Source organism: Nyctereutes procyonoides, unplaced genomic scaffold, assembly GCF_905146905.1.
Source record: "Nyctereutes procyonoides isolate TBG_1078 unplaced genomic scaffold, NYPRO_anot_genome, whole genome shotgun sequence".
Taxonomy (NCBI): domain Eukaryota; kingdom Metazoa; phylum Chordata; class Mammalia; order Carnivora; family Canidae; genus Nyctereutes; species Nyctereutes procyonoides.
Window position 1 is genome coordinate 6,141,790 of NW_026575042.1, and position 19,920 is coordinate 6,161,709.

A 19,920-nucleotide genomic window follows, 5' to 3' on the forward strand; every position below is an offset into this window, starting at 1 on the left:
TCAGGAAGCTTTAAAAAGCTTCCTGGAGATTGTCATCATTTACAGTGGTCTCCCAGTACTCAAGGAACATTAGAAGACCTTCCAGGGGAGTAGAAAGTGTTCTGTGACCATGCTGCACGTGAAGCATGTTTCACTTCTCCGCTGTGAATGGCCTTTTCACAGTAAAGTGCAAGTTTACTTTTTTCCCTCAGTTGTTCTGACTTTAAAATGTCATATTTGCACCTCCAGATTGTTGTGTCATGTTTTACATTTTAATTTTTGTGGAAAGCATTTCCATCGATCTTTCGGGTGATATCATGCAGGGGTTTTGTCCTTCAGTGTGAGGTTGGAGGGCCTCCAGCCCACTGTGTGCTGTGTAAGCAGGGATGCTGAATCACATCACTGCAGGGATGTGAATGGGCTGTTTGATACCTGTGGCTTGCCAGGAGAGTCTAGAAACTTGCGAGTCAGAAGGATCATGAGGGATGGTTTCTTTACCTGTAAAAGAAGCATAAAACATTTGTTTCTCCTACATCAGAGTTTTATTGTAAGGATTGAGTAAGATGATAATACCATTTTTCAAAAATTATACAGAGTTCTGGAAGCTATAGCTGGTATTATTCCAATTTCCACCAATATCGTGTAATTTGTGTACGTGTATCTAAGAAAAGGTTGCATCTCATCAAGAATTGAACTATATACACTAAACAACTCCTTTGTTTTCAACATGCCATTTGCTTGTTTTGGAGTTAGAAGGAAACTATGAGATTCCCTTAATTACTGGTCACCCATATTAAACAACAGACACTATGAAGTGGCTTTCCAATAACAGAATGCATAATGAACCCAGTAGGGATAGAAAACCCACTGGACTTCAGAAGTAATACATCAGACATGACAGAGATGCTTTAATGAGAATCATCAATCACAACTTCTAAACCTGGGACACACATTCTAGCACTTCCGCTGGGGGTGAACCCATGCCCAAGCCATTCACTGAGTTCTGTGCCATGCAGTGACAAGTGTGGGAAATTAACACTAATGTGGAGCCCTTTCCAGTAATAATACAAAATGATTCAGAGAACCTAAAAAAAAAATCAATTGACTAATCAATAGTGTGTAACAGCTTGGAGCATTTTACCCATGCTAATCAGCCATTAAGTTATTTAAACTAAATATGTCCAGTTTGCCCAATTACTGAACTGATTTACAAGACATGGTCAAGGATGTCAGAGTCTACTGGAGCCAGATGCCAGAGCATTTGTCTTTGACAAAGATGGAAAGAATTTATAGATGATCCTCTCTCACCATGGATTCTGATGGCTCTCGAAAGGGAGGGTATGACAGGAGTTGTCGTAGTCTGCAGACACTGGTGAATTAATATGGTCTGCCCAAGTTCTAAACATGTGTATCTGTTTGACATTGTGACTGGGAACTTGATTGAATTCAGGAGCGATGGAGGTCGAAGCAATGAAAGAAAACATCTATACGCTATATGTGTTCAGGCCTTTAAAGTGTTTTTTTAACTTCAGCCATGGTGAGAAGCAAGCATTCAGCAAACAACACAATGGATTCAAAACAACAAAAGGTATTCTAACAAGACCTGTAAAGTGACATATTATTAACCTACCTGTATAATGCCAGCAATTCTAGCATCGAAACCACGTGTAACTTCTTTTGCTTTCTTTTCTTTTTTTTTTTTTCTTTAAGTTGAATGCCTCTATGGGGGAAAAACAGCACTAATAAAATAACTTTAAATGGGGGGAAAACTTTTTTATTGATATGTTTTACTTTGCTGGCAGACCAGAGCAAAGGTTTTGTGAACATTTAAAAGATGAAAAAGGTGAAGAATCCCAGAAGCGGTTTATCTTGAAGCGAGATAACTCTAGTATTGATAAAGAAGACAATCAGGTTGGTTCTCAAGTTTGAGAGTGGCTGACATTGTTGTTTTTGAAGGTGGGCTGACTTATGTTCTTGTCGTTCTGTGGTCCCCTTCTCCCTCCCCCAACTCCCCCTGCCTCTGAGACAACTGTCCTCTTTCCAACCTCTTTGCCCCCTGGCCTCCCCCTTTGGCATTCAGTGGGTAGCCAAGAAAACCTGTCCTGGTTGCTTCAGCAATGGCTCTGTGTTGGGCTGCATGGGTGGTGCTTGGCGCAGTTCCCGCTGCATGTGTTGGGCGGGTTGGGATGCCAGCGGCCGGAGCTGTCGGGAAAAGCTTTGTCATCGCATTTCCAGATGTCTGTGTAACTATGGCAGCCCTTCCACCCCTACAGCACAAATTGAGCTGGATTCTCAGTACGGACCGATGACCAACCGGTGTAGCTGTAAACAACAAACCTTGTTATGGTGAGGACAGGTGGATTTTGCAACTATCCTAAAATAAGTCTTCACAGAAAAGAATCGAGTTCATGTTTTCGTCTCCCCTCCCCTTCCCATGTTCTACTGTCCATGTAAACTGTGTGCTTGTTTTGCATGAACCGTAGCAGAACTTTCTCCTTCTGTGTATTCTGCTTGTGACAAAACATTCCATTGTGCTAGGGAGCCTTATTCATGGTCCCTTGGCAAGGGCAGAGAGACTTTGCTAAACCTCTTCTCCAGGTTGGGGCCGGGGGTAGTGTGGGACCCAGGGTGATGAGGAGGAAAGCTGAGTGAATGGCGAAGGAAAACAAGGTCAAACAATAATTAGAACAGTAGAGAGTTACATAATGCCTTTGCAATGACACTTTGTGTCTCTGACAATCCAAATAGATCTTTTGAAAATAGACTCTGCTTTAGAATTCTTAAAGGTAAGACCATATGCATCTCACTCAAGTTATTTTAATTACTCTCAGTGAGTCACTGGGAGCCAGTACATGCGTCTCTGACGCACTTTTTTTTTTTTTTAACCTTTCATCATTTGTATCTCATTTCTCCCTACCCTCACCACCACCACCACCATCCAGCTACAGGTAGCTCCTGTTGACTCTGAGCCATGTGCCTGTGTCGTGTACTTAGTGGGCGTTTGTTGAATGGTTGGATGAACCTGGTTAACACAGGGCAGGTTGTGAGGAATGGCAAGAAGACGATGCGGAGGGTGGGGGGATGCAGGCAGTGGTGCAGATGCAAGGCAGTCCTCATGCTGGGTTCTTTGGATTGTTACTTTAAGCTTCCTTGATACCTTGATACTGACCCTGAACAATAAATAGGCTTTTCAAATTTAGTTTCTGCTTTCTACACCAAACACAGAGTACAAGGTCAGTCAGTCACTGAGGAAAGAAGAAACACAAATTAGGACATGGAGACATTATGTCCAGTTTCCTTTCTGCCCATTTATTTCTCTGTTCCCTTGTTCTGTGTCTCGAGTACCCAAGCTTTTAGAGCCATTTCTTCCCTGGACCGCCTTGAACTAGCCAGCTACTTCCTCAACGGTATGCCTTCATCTGAGGACCCCAAAGCACACAGGTTAGCAAAGGAGACAGAGTCCATCACTGTGACCCACATCATAGCTGAACTGGCTGAACACCTGACACATCCAGGTGCCTTCATTCTGGAAACAGCTGTCTTACCTGCATCCAGTACGGAAGCAAGCAGGAGCAACAGACACCTGCCACTGTGTGTCATGCACACACAACACACACACCAGCACAGCCGCCTTAGGGACCAGAGGGAATGAGACTCTTCATGCTCCATTTATTTAAGTGAACATTTATTATTCTCAGCTGACAGTTGCTTAACTGCAGATTTCCAACAGCTCAACTTGGATAACCGTACTGATTTCTTTTTTCTGTTCAGCAAAACAGAATGCATCCATTTAGAGATGACAGACGAAGTAAATCAATTGAAGAGAGAGAAGAGGAATATCAGAGAGTGAGGGAGAGAATATTTGCACATGATGTGAGTAGTTGTTTTAATTGCCTCTTTAGTGTGGTCCTTCCCCAGACAGCGAGCTGGCAGGACTCAGGAAGCTGGAGCCAGGGACAAATCGAACTGCAGCATACCCGAGGTGTTTCTGGAAGAGGACCTGGTTCAGGGAAGTGATGGAAAAGTAGCCAAGGGTTGTGTGTGTTCCCAGGATATGACCTAAGAGGGAACAGAGGTGTGATTTTGGTCAGTAAGATGGACCCTAAGTCCACAGCGAGGTTGCCAGATTGGGAAAAAAAAAAAATGCCTTCCACATCTATGTTAGCCTGCAGACAGCCAACTGTTGTCTTTTCTGGCGTTAATATTGTGCAGAGGAAAGACATATAAAAAAGAACAAGATTCTATTAATCACATACATAAACACAGAATTTTCTGTATTCTTAGAAGCGCAGGCATTTTATTATATCAAAGTGAAATGATAATACTCATCCTCCTCCTCAGTTTCACATCAAATTAGGTCTGTGAGCAGTTTATCAAGGAAATAATCATAAAATGATTTCTTTTGTTCAAATCCCAGCAAAGAAAATGTGGTGGGGATTTTTTCTATCCTTTTACCCACTGTGGCCAAAATCAAATGCAATTAAATAAAAATGAAAAAGTGATTTAAGGGCAGCCTGGGTGGCTCAGCGGTTTAGCGCCGCCTTCAGCCCAGGGCCTGATCCTCGAGACCCGGGATCGAGTCCCACGTTGGACTCCCTGCATGGAGCCTGCTTCTCCCTCTGCCTGTGTCTCTGCCTCTCTCTCTGTCTGCCTTTCATGAATAAATAAATAAAATCTTAAAAAAAAAAAGAAAAAGAAAAAGCGATTTTAAAAAACAGTTGGATTTAAATGCAAGAACGTGAAAAGGGCAAGCTTTTCCATTCCTTGAAATCACGTGTTAGCCTCCTAAGATGTCGTGGGCTCTTCCCTTTGCAAAAGTAGAGATGGGAGCTCCTTCGTGTAGATCTTCCATGGCTTTGCTGGGTTAGGGGGGCCATCCTACTTCCTGTTGTGATTTGCTCTGCAGGCCATTACCAAGCCAGACTGGAGACCTAGGCTCCACCTAGGTCTGTCTTAGCATGGAGGAGGCCTTCTGACCTTGGAGGTTCAGGCCCAAGCCAGTTTCTCTGGTCCTCCAGCTCATGCTGGATCCTTCAGTATAAAGCTGCAGAGGGAATTTAAATTCCACCAGCAGTGCATTCTTTCATGTTTATACAGGTTCCTGTTATCTCTTCTAGATTCTTGCTGCCTTTCTTGGATACAATAAAATAGAACTTTCATTATTGAATAATGTGGCTCAGAGCTCTGGAGTTAGCAGAGTATGAAAGAGGTAGATGTAGAAGGATAGTGTCCATGTGCAATTCTAGAAGACTTTGCATATGTGTGGGCTATTTAGACTTTTCTTATGATCAGAGTTTTGGTGGTGTAACGCATAGCTTGACACATGGTAGGCCTTTAATTGTGTTTCCTCGATAAAAGGATGAAGTAAGGAGAGGCTCCGTTATAGTAGTCATGATAGTGTAGGGATGCCTGCAGTGGACTTGGACTGGGAGGTGGCACGTGCCATCTGATGAGCTTCATGAAGGGAGAGTTTTCTGAAGGCTAGTTTACTTTTTATGCTTTTTCTTTCTTTCTCTCTACCCATCCTCCCTTCCCCTTGTCTTACACACATGCATGCACATACATGTGCACACACATGAAGACACAAAATTTCCCTCTGACTTTCATTCTAGCAAGTCATAAAATTTATGAATGAGTTGTGTTGAAAAGCAAATATTAATCACCCATATAATATACAAATAATATGTTGTTGTTGTTGTTGTTGTTTTTTCAAAGTAGTGCCATACTGCTGAACACTCAAGGGCTAGGTGGCAGAAGTATCCCTGATGCCCACCTGTGAGGAGGATGATTCATGTGCTGCTGCCCTTCATGTGGACATCCCCACATCCATAGGGAGGTCACCACAGGCAGGAGGGGTCAGTATGACTCCCTGTCCACATTGCATTTCCCTACAGCCCTATGAAGGAGATTAACACAAGGAACCTGGGTCCCAGGTTAAAGATTACAGGCAAGTGCTGAGGTTTCAAGCCTCTATAGCTAACTGCTGAATTAACATTTTTTTGAAAAGTTAAAGCAGCCTGAGGGGCCCCTGGGGGCATAGCTGGTTGAGTGTTGACTCTTGATCTCAGCTCAGGTCATGAGTCTGAGTCCGTAATTGGGTTCCACTCTGGATATGGTGCCTACTTTAAAAAAAGAAAGAAAAGAAAAGAAAAGAAAGAAAGAAAAGAAAAGAAAAGAAGAAAGAAAGAGTAAAAGCAGGCTGCTAAAGTGTGGGAAAGCTTAAAAGCCAAGATGCTGACATAGCCTTTCCAGTCCGTGGTATCATTGGCAACCTCTGAAATGCTGTGGCTTCTTCCCCCTCCAGGAGTAGAGTAGAGGTGTGAGCTCCTGTGATAGGCTTCCTGGCAGCCAGCACCAGCACTGCTGGGGTTAATAATCCAAGTAGGGCACCTGCCTGTTTCTGGCACTCCTTTTCCACTTGATCTCCTGGGGCCAGGGTTTTTTAATTGGCATCCTTTAGCCGGAGTATACTCATAGAAAGGCTTCAAAGATTAAATAAAGTCCTCAACATCATCTGCAAAATATTACATCTATGACTGTAGGTACATTTTTCTAAGGAAATGATCTTTATTGTTTATTGTAGTTTTGCAAGTTGTCATCACCCTTAAAAGGCTAAGAGCCACTATCTTAGAAGGAAAAAAGTTGCCCAGCACCTTTCTCCTTAGTCCTGTAGCTCTGTAGAAACAATGCAGTCATAAGGCTGGTGTTCCCCGTGTTAAAGCTATTAACTGCTGCATAACAAATTGTCCCAATGTTTGACAGCTTAAAACAAACAAAATGCTTTTACCTCACAGTTTCTGTGGGTCAGGAATCTGAGGGTGGCTTAGCTGGCCAGTTCTGGGTCGCTGTCTTTTATGAGGTTAGAGTCAAGCTGTCAGCTGGGGCTGCAGTCATCTGAAGGCTTGATGGAATGGTTGTCTTCTTCCAAAGTCATCTACATGGTTATCGGCAGGCCTCAGGTCCTCACTGGCCATACAGAGATCTCAATTCTCACTGTGTGGGCCTCTCCATAGGCTATCGAGTGTCTTTATGACATGGCAACTAGCTTCCCCAAAGCAAGTGATCTAAGAGAGAAAGAAAGAGAGCCCAAAGCTACAGGCTCTTATAACCTAATCCTGGAGTTGACATATCTTCTCTTCTGCTGTATTTGGCTGGAGGCACAGACCAAACTTGGTACCATGTGGGAGGTACTACAAAATGTTGTGAATACCAACAGGCAGGGATCATTGGGGGCCACCATGTGTTAACAGTTTATCACTGGATCTTTTATTAATGTAAATGCAGGGACATAACATAGCAGTATGAACTTCCTTCAATACATATAGTAACAAATCTTCTTTACCACTCAAATAAAGACAGAACACTTTGGAGAGCCTTCATCTATGCAATTCCAAATTCCCTAATGACCATTGCTACTTCCCAGATTGTTGAGGTACACAAGGTAATAACTCAAGTAGAGTAAGTCAATTATAAATGCAAAGAATCCAGCATAAGGAAACTAAGTTATAGGTGTCTAATCTCTTTCTTAGCTGACCTTTAATTTAGTGTCTTCATAATTTAAAAACTGAGGTAATAAAAGCAGCCTCCCTTGCCAATTATTATTTAAGTAGTGGAATCATTCAAACAGGTTCAAATAGCAACATATTTATGTTGCAGGTTTATTTTTCTACTTGAAGTCACAATAGTTATAGAGAAATACTTCCTGGTATTTACACTTAAGCAAAATCGAAATTTATTTTAAAATTAGTAGTGTTCTTGAATATTTTACAAATGTATCTTGGTGTCTAAGGTGTATGTGTTTGTGTGTGTGTATGTGCATGTGTGTTTTTTAATTTAAGTCCACAATCAAAATATGCAGATTATTTGGGAATTTTCTAGAGAAATAACTTCAATATAATTTGAGAATTTGGGTAGCCTGAGATAAGACACATTTATGATTTGAGAATGAAGTTGTTGTAAGTCAAGTCACACAACAGTTTAGTTCTCAAATAAAAAATGAGTATTTTTGTAGTCAGAAATATTTGAAATACAACTCTTGTTTCCTTTACCAAGAATTTCAGCTTATTTTATGATTAATTCAGTGCAATGATGCAGGCTTTGGCAAGGTTACGTTGAAAAAGCAATATATTTGAGAAAGACATGTTTTGCCTGGAGGATGGTTTCTGAAGGATATTTATGTATAAGTAGGGATTCTGGGAGGAGCTCTTCCACAGTATCCCCAGCATGCACCGGGATCCCTCTTCTCTGACAACCCATGAGAAGGGCATGTAGTGCCACCTGGATTGGGGGTGGGGTGTGGGAGACAATTCTGTAACTCATTAGGCAAAATTATTTCCTCCTTAAAAGAAAGAAAAAAAAGAGCCCTTTATATCTGAGAATGCATATAAGTGACAGCTTTGAATGCTGCACTTAATTACTGTGACAATTTTATCTTTCTCTGCTATTAAAATTTGAAAGTTATTAATATAACTTTTTTAAAAAGTTTATTTTCATCAGCTACTGAGTCACAGCCCATAACCATATCTGTCTTATTTATGAAAATGTGTTGGATGGATCATGTGATAAATTTTTAGGATCTTTGCACAAAAATTGGAAAATACTCTCGAGATATGTTTTTGGGAAAGTTATCTTGAACTTGCAGGTGCCTTATTTTTTCATTCAAAGAGTTATGGCAGCTTAACTTTCCCCCAAATACCAGTGGATTAATGAGTCTGAAGAGGTCAGTGTGTCTTTGATCAACTCTTTCAAAGACTTAGTAGAGTTTCAGTAACTTCACTACCAAGCCGAACATTATAAACATAATTGACCTCTTTCTGACTACAAGAGCTGAATAGTAGCAAAGTATTGAGCTCCTAATGTATACCTGAGACAATTAATTCCATGATTTGAATCAAACCAGGAGTAAAACCAAACTAAAGGAAATGAAGGTGGTGGGATTTTTTGCTATGAAGAGACCTTCACAGGAATAATATCAGTGGTACATAAATTATATTTATTTATAAACACAAATGTCAAATTAAAAAAGATTTTCTGAAAAGCTTTTCTCTTAATTGACTTTTTTTCTTTTTGTTAAATAAGATTTTTGTGCACTTGATACTCAGGATGCATGTTAAATGCACAAAGGTTAAGACAGAAATAGTTCTAGAGATGCCCTCACTGAAACGTTCAGACCACTGAGGAAAACACATTATGCCCAAAGCTAGTCCTTTGGTTTAGTGGAAGGAAATGATTTCTACAACAAAATGTACAGGGAAACCAATATCCTGCTTGCCTCTCTGAGTAGTGGTTACATTAGCTGATCTTTTAATTTAAGAATTCAATATTGAAAGATCCTTTTTTTACTTTAGTTTTATTTTCTCTTCAAATGGACCTGTTAGGTCTCAATTTATCTGCTTAGCAGGTCATTTATTCATCATTTAGAAAATCTACACATATAGTATGGCACATATGTTTAGAAACTCAGTACTTTGAGAACTTTTTTTGTTAATTCCTAAACACAGTCACTATGTTACAGGGCCATTGCACCATAGTTTGTTTAGACTTCTCTTTTTCTGCTTGGTAAAATTTAATTTGATTTGCCTTTCCCCAGCTTGCAATGGTAATGGGATTCTCTCTTCCCTATGTGTGTATTAAACACAGGATAGTAGAGAAGTGATAGCTAGGGGAATGGAAGCTATGAAGAAAGTCATTTTATTGACTTAGATGGGCTTGACTTTTTTTTCTAATTAGCTTCATTTTGTTCTCACTTGTCTTCTGCGCACCCTTCCCACTCTCCACATTGATTGATGGCATCTCTTCAATTTTGAGAGTCTTACAGTCAATCTGTTATCTCACAAAAGTCTATCATTGCCAGGTAATAACTGCAGCGTTGTGGTTCTACGGCTCTCCCATCCTCAGGTGGATTGTGCTAAGTGCACTCACTCTGCCTTGATTTGCACCAGTCCTTTGACTCTTGTTGGGGGGCTGCATCTTCACAGCCCCAGAAGAAACCACTAGCTCAGGATCCAGTGGTCACATGGTTCTCCGATTCTCCGACAGTGTCATTCACCTCTCTCTCCTTCTGACCTTGATGCTGAATGGGCTAAATCTATCTGTAACCTGGAGATGCCCTCATGGAAAAGTACTCGTGTGCTGAAAGAGAAAGAGAATGGTTTACACTTCTAACTCTAACCGATTTTTTTCCTTTTTTATTTCCACTTATTCAAAACATTGTGCATATTTTTCTTATTTCTTCTCCTCTCAGAGGGGAAAAGTAGTTTTAAAATCAGGCAAGGATTTGGGATTGCTCAGCACATCCAGAACGTCTGATACAATGCCTTTTTTTATTTTTCAGTCAGTTTGCTCCCAGGAAAGCCTTTTTGTGGAAAACAGGTAAAATGAAATTTGTTTTTTCATGTCTTTAGAGGAACAAAGTCTGTTATGTGTGTCCTGTATATTCATGGGTATATATCCCATATATAAGTGTGTGCTTGAATATATGTATAAGTAAATACATATATCTATGCGTACATACTTATATGCATACACATATGTGTTATCTAGCATGCCAAAAAAACTATTTAATTTGGGGAAATATTTCTCTTTTACTTCCAAACATAAGCTTGTCCATTTTCCTTATTTAAAGTCTCAATTTCCAGTCCTTCCGGAAGTCTAATTCCTGCTACCTTTACCAGGCATTACTAGGCATAAATGAACTTGCAATTTCATTGGCTTATGGATTAGGCTGTTAACAGTATTTGTATATTGAGATTATTAGCCACTTCCTGTGCTGCATACTTATATATGGCCATGCAAACAAAGATTGGAATAATATTGTTTTAAGTTTCTCACTGTAAACAACCTATTAGTCTGACTTGGAAATCTATCTAAGCTCATCTAGATTTACTAACTTGGGAGTTGGTAGGGGGGTGGTTGTTGTGAGATGAATGAGTTATACAACTTATACAAAGTCTTGAGCATATGAGCCAAAGGTTTTCAAATTTAACATATACTTTTAAGAAATAATTCTAAACTGAAATAGGTATTCAAATGTTCCATTGATTTAATTGCAGCTTTTCAAGGCGAATTAAAGAATTCTACTTTAGCTGTATTAATCACATTTGAGGTGCATCAGAGTGGGCAAGTTGGAATGTAAATATGGTATCACTTCAGAAAGCAATACTTAACTTTATTTCAGATGTTGGCTTAATGGGTGCTCCTGTAAAACTGATTAAATGGAGGCTGCTTGATAAATTCCAGTACTTAGAGAAAATTTAAACTGGGCATTAGAGGTGATTGGGGAAAAAAGTGAACTTTTATTTTAGCAGTTAGAAATATTTCTAACTGCTAACTAACCCTCTCAATTGAACAATCTCTTCTAGAAGAATGGGTGAAAGTTGATAACATGTCTACAGAAGGCATTCAAAAACAACCTCAAAAATCTGTACAGATTTAAGTGAATGTTCTCTATTTATAGTTAAATTAAGAATCCATAAGCACTAACATTGTTGGGATGATTCTGAAGCATCCCAAAATTCTATATTCTAACTAAAAGAATGAAGGGAGTGCTTATAATTCAGAGATTCACTAGTATAATTCATTATTCACTAGTCATCCAGCCAATCATTTCCCTGCCTTACATCCGAATTTTTATTCATTTACTTGGATTTTGCAGAAAAAGACTGCTAATGCACATTACATGTCTTTTAGATTCAAATTGAATTATATTCTTCATTACAATAATTGGTCACATACATGAATTGCATATATGAATAAGTCTTGATATTTCCAAAAACAGAAATATAATTGAGTAGATTCTCTACAAAAATAAAAACATTTCTTGGATACCTGTCTTTGAAATGTCAGTATTTCACTCTGCCTTATCCTCTAATAAAAGATAACTTTTATATTACCCAAGGGAAAAAAATCACAACTAGTATTAAACTAAATTTAATTAAATGTCTATTAAACATCAGCTTATTTTGTTTTCCTCTCATCTTCCATTCCTTCTATTTTTTTCTTCCTTTCCTTCTTATCTAGTATTGGCACCTTAATCCTAGGATAGGGAAAATGCAGGGTGTCATTAACTTATTATTGCAAAACTCAACATCATACACAAAAACAATAGTCTGTGGGGTTGACTTGCAAGAGAGGTAGGTTACAAAGGAGTACACATCCTTTTAACATAGGGCATTTAGTGTCAGTAGGATTAATATCATAAAAACCATGTTTTTCATTTCCAGTAGGCTCTTGGAAGACAGTAACATATGCAATGAGACCTATAAGAAAAGACAGCTCTTTCGGTTGGTATGGTTTACTTTTTTAAAATGTGTTTTCAGATTATGTGGCAGAATCAATGTTAAATATAAGTGTATTAGTGTAAAATATCTGTTCATGAAATAAATATGTTTGGTTACATCTTTGTAAAGCTTGTTACATAGCTAGTGCTGAGGCCATATTGGATAATGTGAGATACGGGGCTAGGAAATTACTGCTTTGTATATAATCCTCTTGAGTTCTTCCTCTGATTTCCCATTTTTGGTGGGGTTTTGTTTTTGTTTTCCCCTCAAAGGTTAAATTTGGAAGCACTCTGATTTAACATTCTCAGTTCAACTTTGGTGAATTACATTACACCAAGTTAAAATTTATTTGATAGTCTGCAATTATATATACATACCTGATCGTGGAAAAGAAACCAAAGACAAAGCCGTTTGATAGTTGAGTTTTGGCTACTACTGTCCATCATAATACTTCAAACAATGCATTTTTCAGGCACAGATTTTATTTCTAAAGGAAATTACAGGGTTACTTCCGATTACAATGAACTATTTAAGGTAAGATCTTTGTAAGATAAGGGGAATGGATATATATGTACTTATTATGTGTTAATATTGCATATTTTAAGTTCTATATTAGGCTGAAACCTCCATGAAAACAGAGGGACCATGCCCATATTGTTACTACCCTATTAAATATACCTCTAATATGCACTATAGGGCAAAAAGAATACATAACGCTATCAATGTACTCAATATGTTATATATATTTAATATGTTACTGCTTTTATGAATGTTAGGATTCATCTCTGTTGTAGGAAAGAGAAAACTTATTTGTTTACAAACAAAACCCCTTGCTCTCTTAGAAGAAAAGACCAAAAAAAAAAAAAATTATTGGATTGAGTGCTCAGAAAGTTTTTGTAGTAAATGTGAATTTAGGACCTCATCATTAGAAAAGTTGAATTAATTTGTTCCCTTTTCAGCTTGGCAGAAATAAAAATACTTTTTAAAAATTTCCTTCACTTTTCTAGATTGAATTACATAGCCTAATTGCCTTCCCCTTGTTATCAATGGAACATTTATTATCACATTTGTAGATTAAAAAGATAACACGGCATTGTTCTTCTCAAAACCCAGAGAACAAGAAGAATTTACCAGTACTCCTATACTCCCACCACAGCCTGGTTTATTTAGGCCGATGAATATGTGAAATGTGAGTTCTTGCCCCTATAGTAGGCCACTTGGTTTTACACAGGCCCAAATCTGGTCCCTAGCCAGAGTTACCACCTACTCAGATCAGTCAACTCTAATATGAGTGCATCACCCACCAAGTCACCAAACACAGAAACTCAGGAAGATGAGTTAGCACAAAGACATCTGCATAATGGTAAAAGCAACTCAAAGCATACATCATATCTAAATTGGTAAAAAGCAAACAAAACAAAACCATGTGCAGATATGAAGGGAAATAAATATTATTTATATTAATCAGCAGAGAAATAGAACTTGGAGAATATATGCTTTATGACTACTCTGGGATCAAATTCTCATTTCATACACCAGGGCCAACTTCTCTTGATGAGCAGACACTTCATTATTATTGTCTTTCTGGTTTCTAATAGGAAAAGAACAAGACTTGGCTTAGGAGATAGGTAGGCACTTGTGGTTATGCTTGTCTATGAAGTCTATGCTTCTACTCCCAAATAGATATGAAACTCAATTCTGCACCTCGTCATGTGAGTGCTAAGGTGAATAATCAGTAGATGGAGCTGTAAAGTATTGTTTCAGTGTATAAGTGGGGATCCATAAATCAGAATTAGATGCATTATTATAAATCTCATTAATGTTAACTCTAAAGCAGCAACCTAAACTCCCTCTTTTGGGAATTTTGACAGCTCTTAATTTGGGATGCTGTTTTGAATTGGTGGAGTAGAGGTAGAAAAAGTTAAGGAAATCTTAGTTTGCCTTATTGGCTTAGCATGTGGCACAAGTCTAGAGGAGTTACCCAATGCCAGAGTGAAGCCTGCCAACTCCAGCACACTACTTTGCACCCAAGGATAGCGATAGATACTCCTTTGCAGACAGGCTCAGCCACACTGGCATGTCCTCCCACAGAGGTACATAGGGAGAGGGAAACTCAAGCATAGTTCATGATCATCACCTGCATATGGAGAGCCTCCTTCTGAGGCATCCTATATGCTGAGGCTAAGGACTATCCCAAATCTTTTCCTATATGCAGTATTCCAAATTAGCTACAAGTGTGACTATTGTCACATCCCTGGTGCATTCATAATTGCTGAATAATGATTTTTGCCAGGCTTTAATCAAAAACGAGTCAAATTAATCAGAATTAAATGCAAAAAGAATAAAGTTGAATTTGGAACTTGAAAGGAAAACAATCAGGAACGCCTGGGTGGCTCAGCAGTTGAGCATTTGCCTTCAGCCCAGGGCATGATCCCGGGGTCCTGGGATTGAGTTCCACATCAGGCTCCCTGAATGGAGCTTTCGTCTCGCTCTGCCTTTGTCTCTGCTTCTCTCTCTCTCTCTCCCTCTCTCTCTCTCTCTCTCTCTCTCATGAATAAATAAATAAAATTTAAAAAAAAAAAAGGAAAATAATCAGGAATGGAACACCACACCCTAGAAAATGCTATTTCTTCCCTCCACCCTACCTCCTCTGGCTTTATTGAATTTAAGAGAAGTTTTAAGAACTCAAGCCACCTGGCCATTGGTGAGTGTGTGATTCTATCTACTCACAATGTGGTCTCTTTTTTAGATCCTCTTTCTAAGCCCAGCAAGCCCTGAGGTGTTAACAGAGAGAATATAAGAAAATATTGATGCAGGACAGCAGGGCACTGAGTGCTTTTTGTTTTGTGAGTTTGCTGTCCTCCCCTCATTTTACAAAGTTCCTATCACAGATGAGCCATTTCATTTTTATTATCTCTTGGATCTATTTACCATCTTAAGTTCTTATAAAACAGAAAAAAACGTTGATTAAGTAAAGTTGAAACAAAACTTAAAATGTTCTGTGTACCTTCCATATAATTTGGTTGGTGAGCATTTCAATCACATGTGTGAACTCCTAAACATCTCCACAGTCTACTGTTGTCTTTAGAAGAATATTTTTAACAAAGCTACTGACCACATCTGTGAGATTTGGATCAAGACTTGAGCATGCCACGTTGCTTAGTGATCATGAAATTAGAGGTTGTATCTATTGCCCATGATTTATGTTGCCCTTTACTTAGTTGTAAGCCATGAGAATAATCTTAGAGTATTTTCATCATGTCTTATTTCTAACTGCAGGAAAAGCTTTGAAAATATTCACTAAGTTCTTTAAGCAGATTGGAAACCAATGAAAATGCAAATTTCATCAACTTTCTCTATAAAACACGTGATTTTTTGTGTCCAACATAGAGATATTCTGGTGTCTTCAGAATTCACTTCTGCTTATTGGATCTCTTCCAATACATTCACTCTTTTTCAATTTGAATTTTGAACCAGTGTGTTCTTTCACCTGTGGAGCTTTGTCATTTCCATTGATCCTCTCAGAAATTGTCATGTCAGTGTAGTGTTTATACTGGTGTTGTTATTATCACAAGTTTTACTATGTGAAAAGGATTAAAAGATGCTTTCCTCTGCCCAAGAAGGTTAAACTCACTGGGCAAAACTCTCACCCTAGGCTAACAGAATAATTTCTGTGATTTCTGTGCTGTCAAAGCCCTAATGAATTCAGATAAACATCTCATAATGTTAGAAAATAACAAATGGCTTCACTGGTTCTGTGTGCATCTTCCCATAGTCCCAATTCTTTAATGCTAAAGGGACAGACAAAGCTTGTCTTCAGTGGGAGTTGCTTCTAGAATCATTTGAGATCCTATTTGTTCCCAAACATTGATTCATTGTTGACTTAGGTCAGGAAAATTTATCCTCTTCTCCTCTCCACAAGAGAAGTTAACCACTGTATTTTATACCGTGTTTTTTCCTACCTGTTTCTCCTTCACTGGCAGAGGGATGGTGTGATATTTCTAGGTTTGGTTTTTCTGTTTATAAACATGCATATTATATGTGATATGTTATCCATCTGCACATCAATGAAGTATATGTGGCACTGTTTGTAAGGCAACAGGCTTCATGGGAAGGGTTGCAAGAAGGGTCTTGGGGAGATGGCTCTTCCAAGAAAGGTCCCGCCCTATGTTCATGCTGCTGATGGAAGGTAACACTATCCCTGTGCATCTTTCCGGTGGCTGTGCTCCAGAGGCAACAGAGATGGCTCCGGGAGAACCTCTGGGAGTCGACAGAGCAGCTCGGAGAATGAGCTAAAGTGGTCGGACCACCAGAGAGCCTGGAGCAGCACAGACTCTGACAGCTCCAATCGCAATCTCAAGCCCACCATGACCAAGACGGCAAGTTTTGGGGGCATCACGGTGCTGACCAGGGGTGACAGCACATCCAGTACGAGGAGTACCGGGAAATTGTCCAAAGCAGGTAGTTAGTACTGAATGGGTTTATGTCCTATTGTATTTTCTAGATTCCACCCAACTGGTATGGTCATTATTCCCTTTGCTTCCAGTGAATTAATGATGGTGATATTAATTGCTGGGATACCTGGGGGCGTTAGGGCATGCAATTTAAATACCAATCCTGGCTTTTGCTAGCTGTGTGCCTAGGTCTCTAATCTTCGGCTTCCTTATCTGTTGTCAATCTGAAACTGTCAGGAGTCAATAACTGAGCAAGAGCATTTATTTGGAATGAAAGCATTACAATTCAAGGTAAACAGATACGGGTAGCAACCCAAATAGTCCCACCTGGGAGCAGAAGTCAGAGGTTTTTGAAGCAAAAAGAGAACTCTTGTATATGCTATTTACAAAGAATTTCTTGTTGGTGTTAATGGCACAATGCTGTTCTTGATGGAATATAATTGTTTTCAAAGGCTATCACTAAGCTGTCTCTTACTGAAGCATGTTGCAGGTGTTTGGGCTGGGTCTTTGGCATATTTGCAGTCTGGTCCAGTTCAAAAGCTCACAGTTCTACAGGTGAGGACAAGTCTAATGCCCGTCTCCTCAATGGCCTCCTGACTCCATTTAAAAACTTCTTGACATAAGTGACCCTATGTCATTTCAACTTTGATACTATGAAATGTAGGTTATAATACAATATGACGTTACTCCCCCTCAACAAACTATTATATGTTTAAATTCAATTATTTAAATACAAATGGTTACAAAAGCACCTGTACATGATAACTTTTTAACAAAAGTTAGCTATTTTTTAAAAAATTTAATACTATGATTGGTTTCTTAAAACCACACTGTAAGATAATTACAGTATTAATAGTTTGGGTTGCTGCTTTGGTATGCTGTTAGTATAATTATGGGCAAGTTATTTAACCTATTTGTGTCTCAGTTTTCTCATCTGAGAAATGGGAATAACTGTAGTCCCTATAAGGCAAGGTTATTGTGAAGTTAATATACACAGAGCAATTAAAGTAGGTTATAAGCCCTCCGTAAACATGAGTTCATGTTTATCTTTATTACTGTTACTCAATGCTTCCATCCCTGCTTTGCAGAAAAGGAAAGTGAGCCTCAGAAAGGCTTAGAGTTCCAGGTAGCCAGGTGCAGGCATCTCTCTCTCTTTCTCTCTCTCTCTCTCTCCTTTTTTACCTTGTGTTTTCTTCTAGGTGAATAGTGATCTTTTTGAGGTAGGTAGTTCAAGTTAGGACCATGACCTAGAAACAACTTTAAACTGATGGAAGCATTAATATCATGGGGTTCATATGAGTCCAAAAATCCTCAACATGGTCTGCCATTCCTAGCTCCTCTGTCTCCCAAGAATCCCTCACCATCGTTTTCAAATTATTTGCAAATGGTCTCAGTCAAAATATCTTAGAATCCCAGGAAGGTAACAGGTGACCATTCAGTAGTTCTCCATGAACTTTAGTTTGTGATTATGATTTGTAATGTTTCTGTTTGGTTTTGGCTTTGCCTAGGGTGGGGGTTGAGAGCTGTGATTCATCGACATGCCCTGGATGTCGCACATATTGGGGGTTGCAAGACAGGGAGGGGAATGTGAATGGCTAACACCAACCAGAGATTAGACACGGGTTGCCCTAACTGTGGATACTTTCCTAGCCAAGCTTCACACTCACACTAGGGGGCACTCTGAAATCTAGGCTCATTATGCTAATGGTTTAACATAATTGTGTTGCTGAACATGTTCCTAAGAAATTATCTCGTGTTTCCCTACACAGGCAGAAAATTAATAGCATTTAGTCACAGCCACTACTGTATATACATATTTCCTGCTCCTTGGAGAGATTCAGGTGGGCTCACACTGCCTTCTGCCTTCTGTTATATCACCACTTGCTGAATTCTTGATTTCTTACTCTAATTAATTGCTCTTATATCCCATTATTGCAGCAACTGAAGTCAAGAAAACCCACTGTGGTGCACTTGAGCTCCTGTAAACTAAGAAAGGTTAAATAGTTTTAAATCTTTAAATGCAAAAACCAAGGACCTTAAACGGTGCACTTAAAAATTCCAGCACACCAAAAGAACTCTTAAGATTTTTAAACTAATCATCATTCTCCATACACCACCCCCCAATCACTTCCAAAGAAAAGCTCTTTGGAAACATTTAAAACACTTCAAGAACGCTAAAATGCCATGTTCTTTGAAGAATGATTAGAAATTGTAAGTGCCTCAGACATTTTTTTTTTCCTTTTTAATCCAAGTGTCTCCTTTTGAAAGCTTGTCAAGGTGCAGGAACCGAAAGAAAAAAAAAATTAAAGGCGATCAAGATAGAATGTCAAAACAAACTTACAATTCCCCAGGATGGTTTTATGAAGCAAAGCTGTCAGTTTTGCTGTCATGGATCTTCAGAACAGCGCAAGTTTTTTAATTTTTTGTCTCATTATTCACACTGGAATTGCAAACTTTTTTTTGACCTTTCAGAAACCAAGCCTGGAGTTGTGACATTTAAGTTACTCTTCTCCTCCTCTAATTACATAGGTTCAAGCTTTAAATAGATAATGATGAGACTCTCTCCAGGTGGGAACATGTTTTCCTACATTTTATAAAGAGCTTATTGCTGAAGTCTGAACGTATAAGCACATGCTCCGAAGGCCTGGGCTGTCTTTCCCTTCATGTATCCCCAACACTGAGCTTAGTGACAATCACCTACCAGATGTCCAGTGCACACCTACAGAGGTAGACTGCATCATTTTGTCATGACATCCTCCTGGATGTGGAGAGGACAGAAACAGTGCTTGTACTGTACCCTCTGCTGCTTCTTGGTCATAGCAATGAGGTTAGAAAATGAGTAGACATCTATTTCTTTCCACTCTGGCCAGAAGACATTGCTTTACTATAGTCCTCTCTCTCGATCTCCAGACCAGGGGTTCTCGACTTTAACTGCACCAGAATCACCTGAAGGACTTACGAAAGCACAGATTGCTTGTTTTCAAATCATACTTTGAGAACAACTGCTCTGGAGAGATAAGATATCCTTATGATTTGTTTTAGTAATTTTACATGGTGTGGTATTTTGTTTTCGGGATCCTAGTGTATCCTTGTTGTTGTCACCTTCCCCATCTACATTCCAGAGTACTTTTAGAGGCAGTGCAAGACACCTCATCTCTCTATCACGTCCTCGTCTTCGTATTTAGTTTCATTCAGCGCTAATGCAGACT

General features: G+C 39.1%; 1 protein-coding gene across 17 annotated transcripts in view; it reads left to right on the plus strand.

The window, feature by feature from the left end:
* The window catches only part of ARPP21 (cAMP regulated phosphoprotein 21), a 155,751-nt gene that overhangs the window by 65,891 nt on the left and 69,940 nt on the right, over window positions 1-19,920 (plus strand). For 6 of the 17 annotated variants that reach the window (XM_055321601.1, XM_055321612.1, XM_055321599.1 and 3 more), the window contains exons 10-14: window positions 1,782-1,890; window positions 3,751-3,852; window positions 10,313-10,350; window positions 12,201-12,260; window positions 16,489-16,721. In XM_055321601.1, the coding sequence (XP_055177576.1) occupies window positions 1,782-1,890; window positions 3,751-3,852; window positions 10,313-10,350; window positions 12,201-12,260; window positions 16,489-16,721 (542 nt within the window). The remainder of the gene's footprint in view (window positions 1-1,781; window positions 1,891-3,750; window positions 3,853-10,312; window positions 10,351-12,200; window positions 12,261-16,488; window positions 16,722-19,920) is intronic. The other 11 variants (XM_055321614.1, XM_055321604.1, XM_055321606.1 and 8 more) reach the window with 10 other exon arrangements.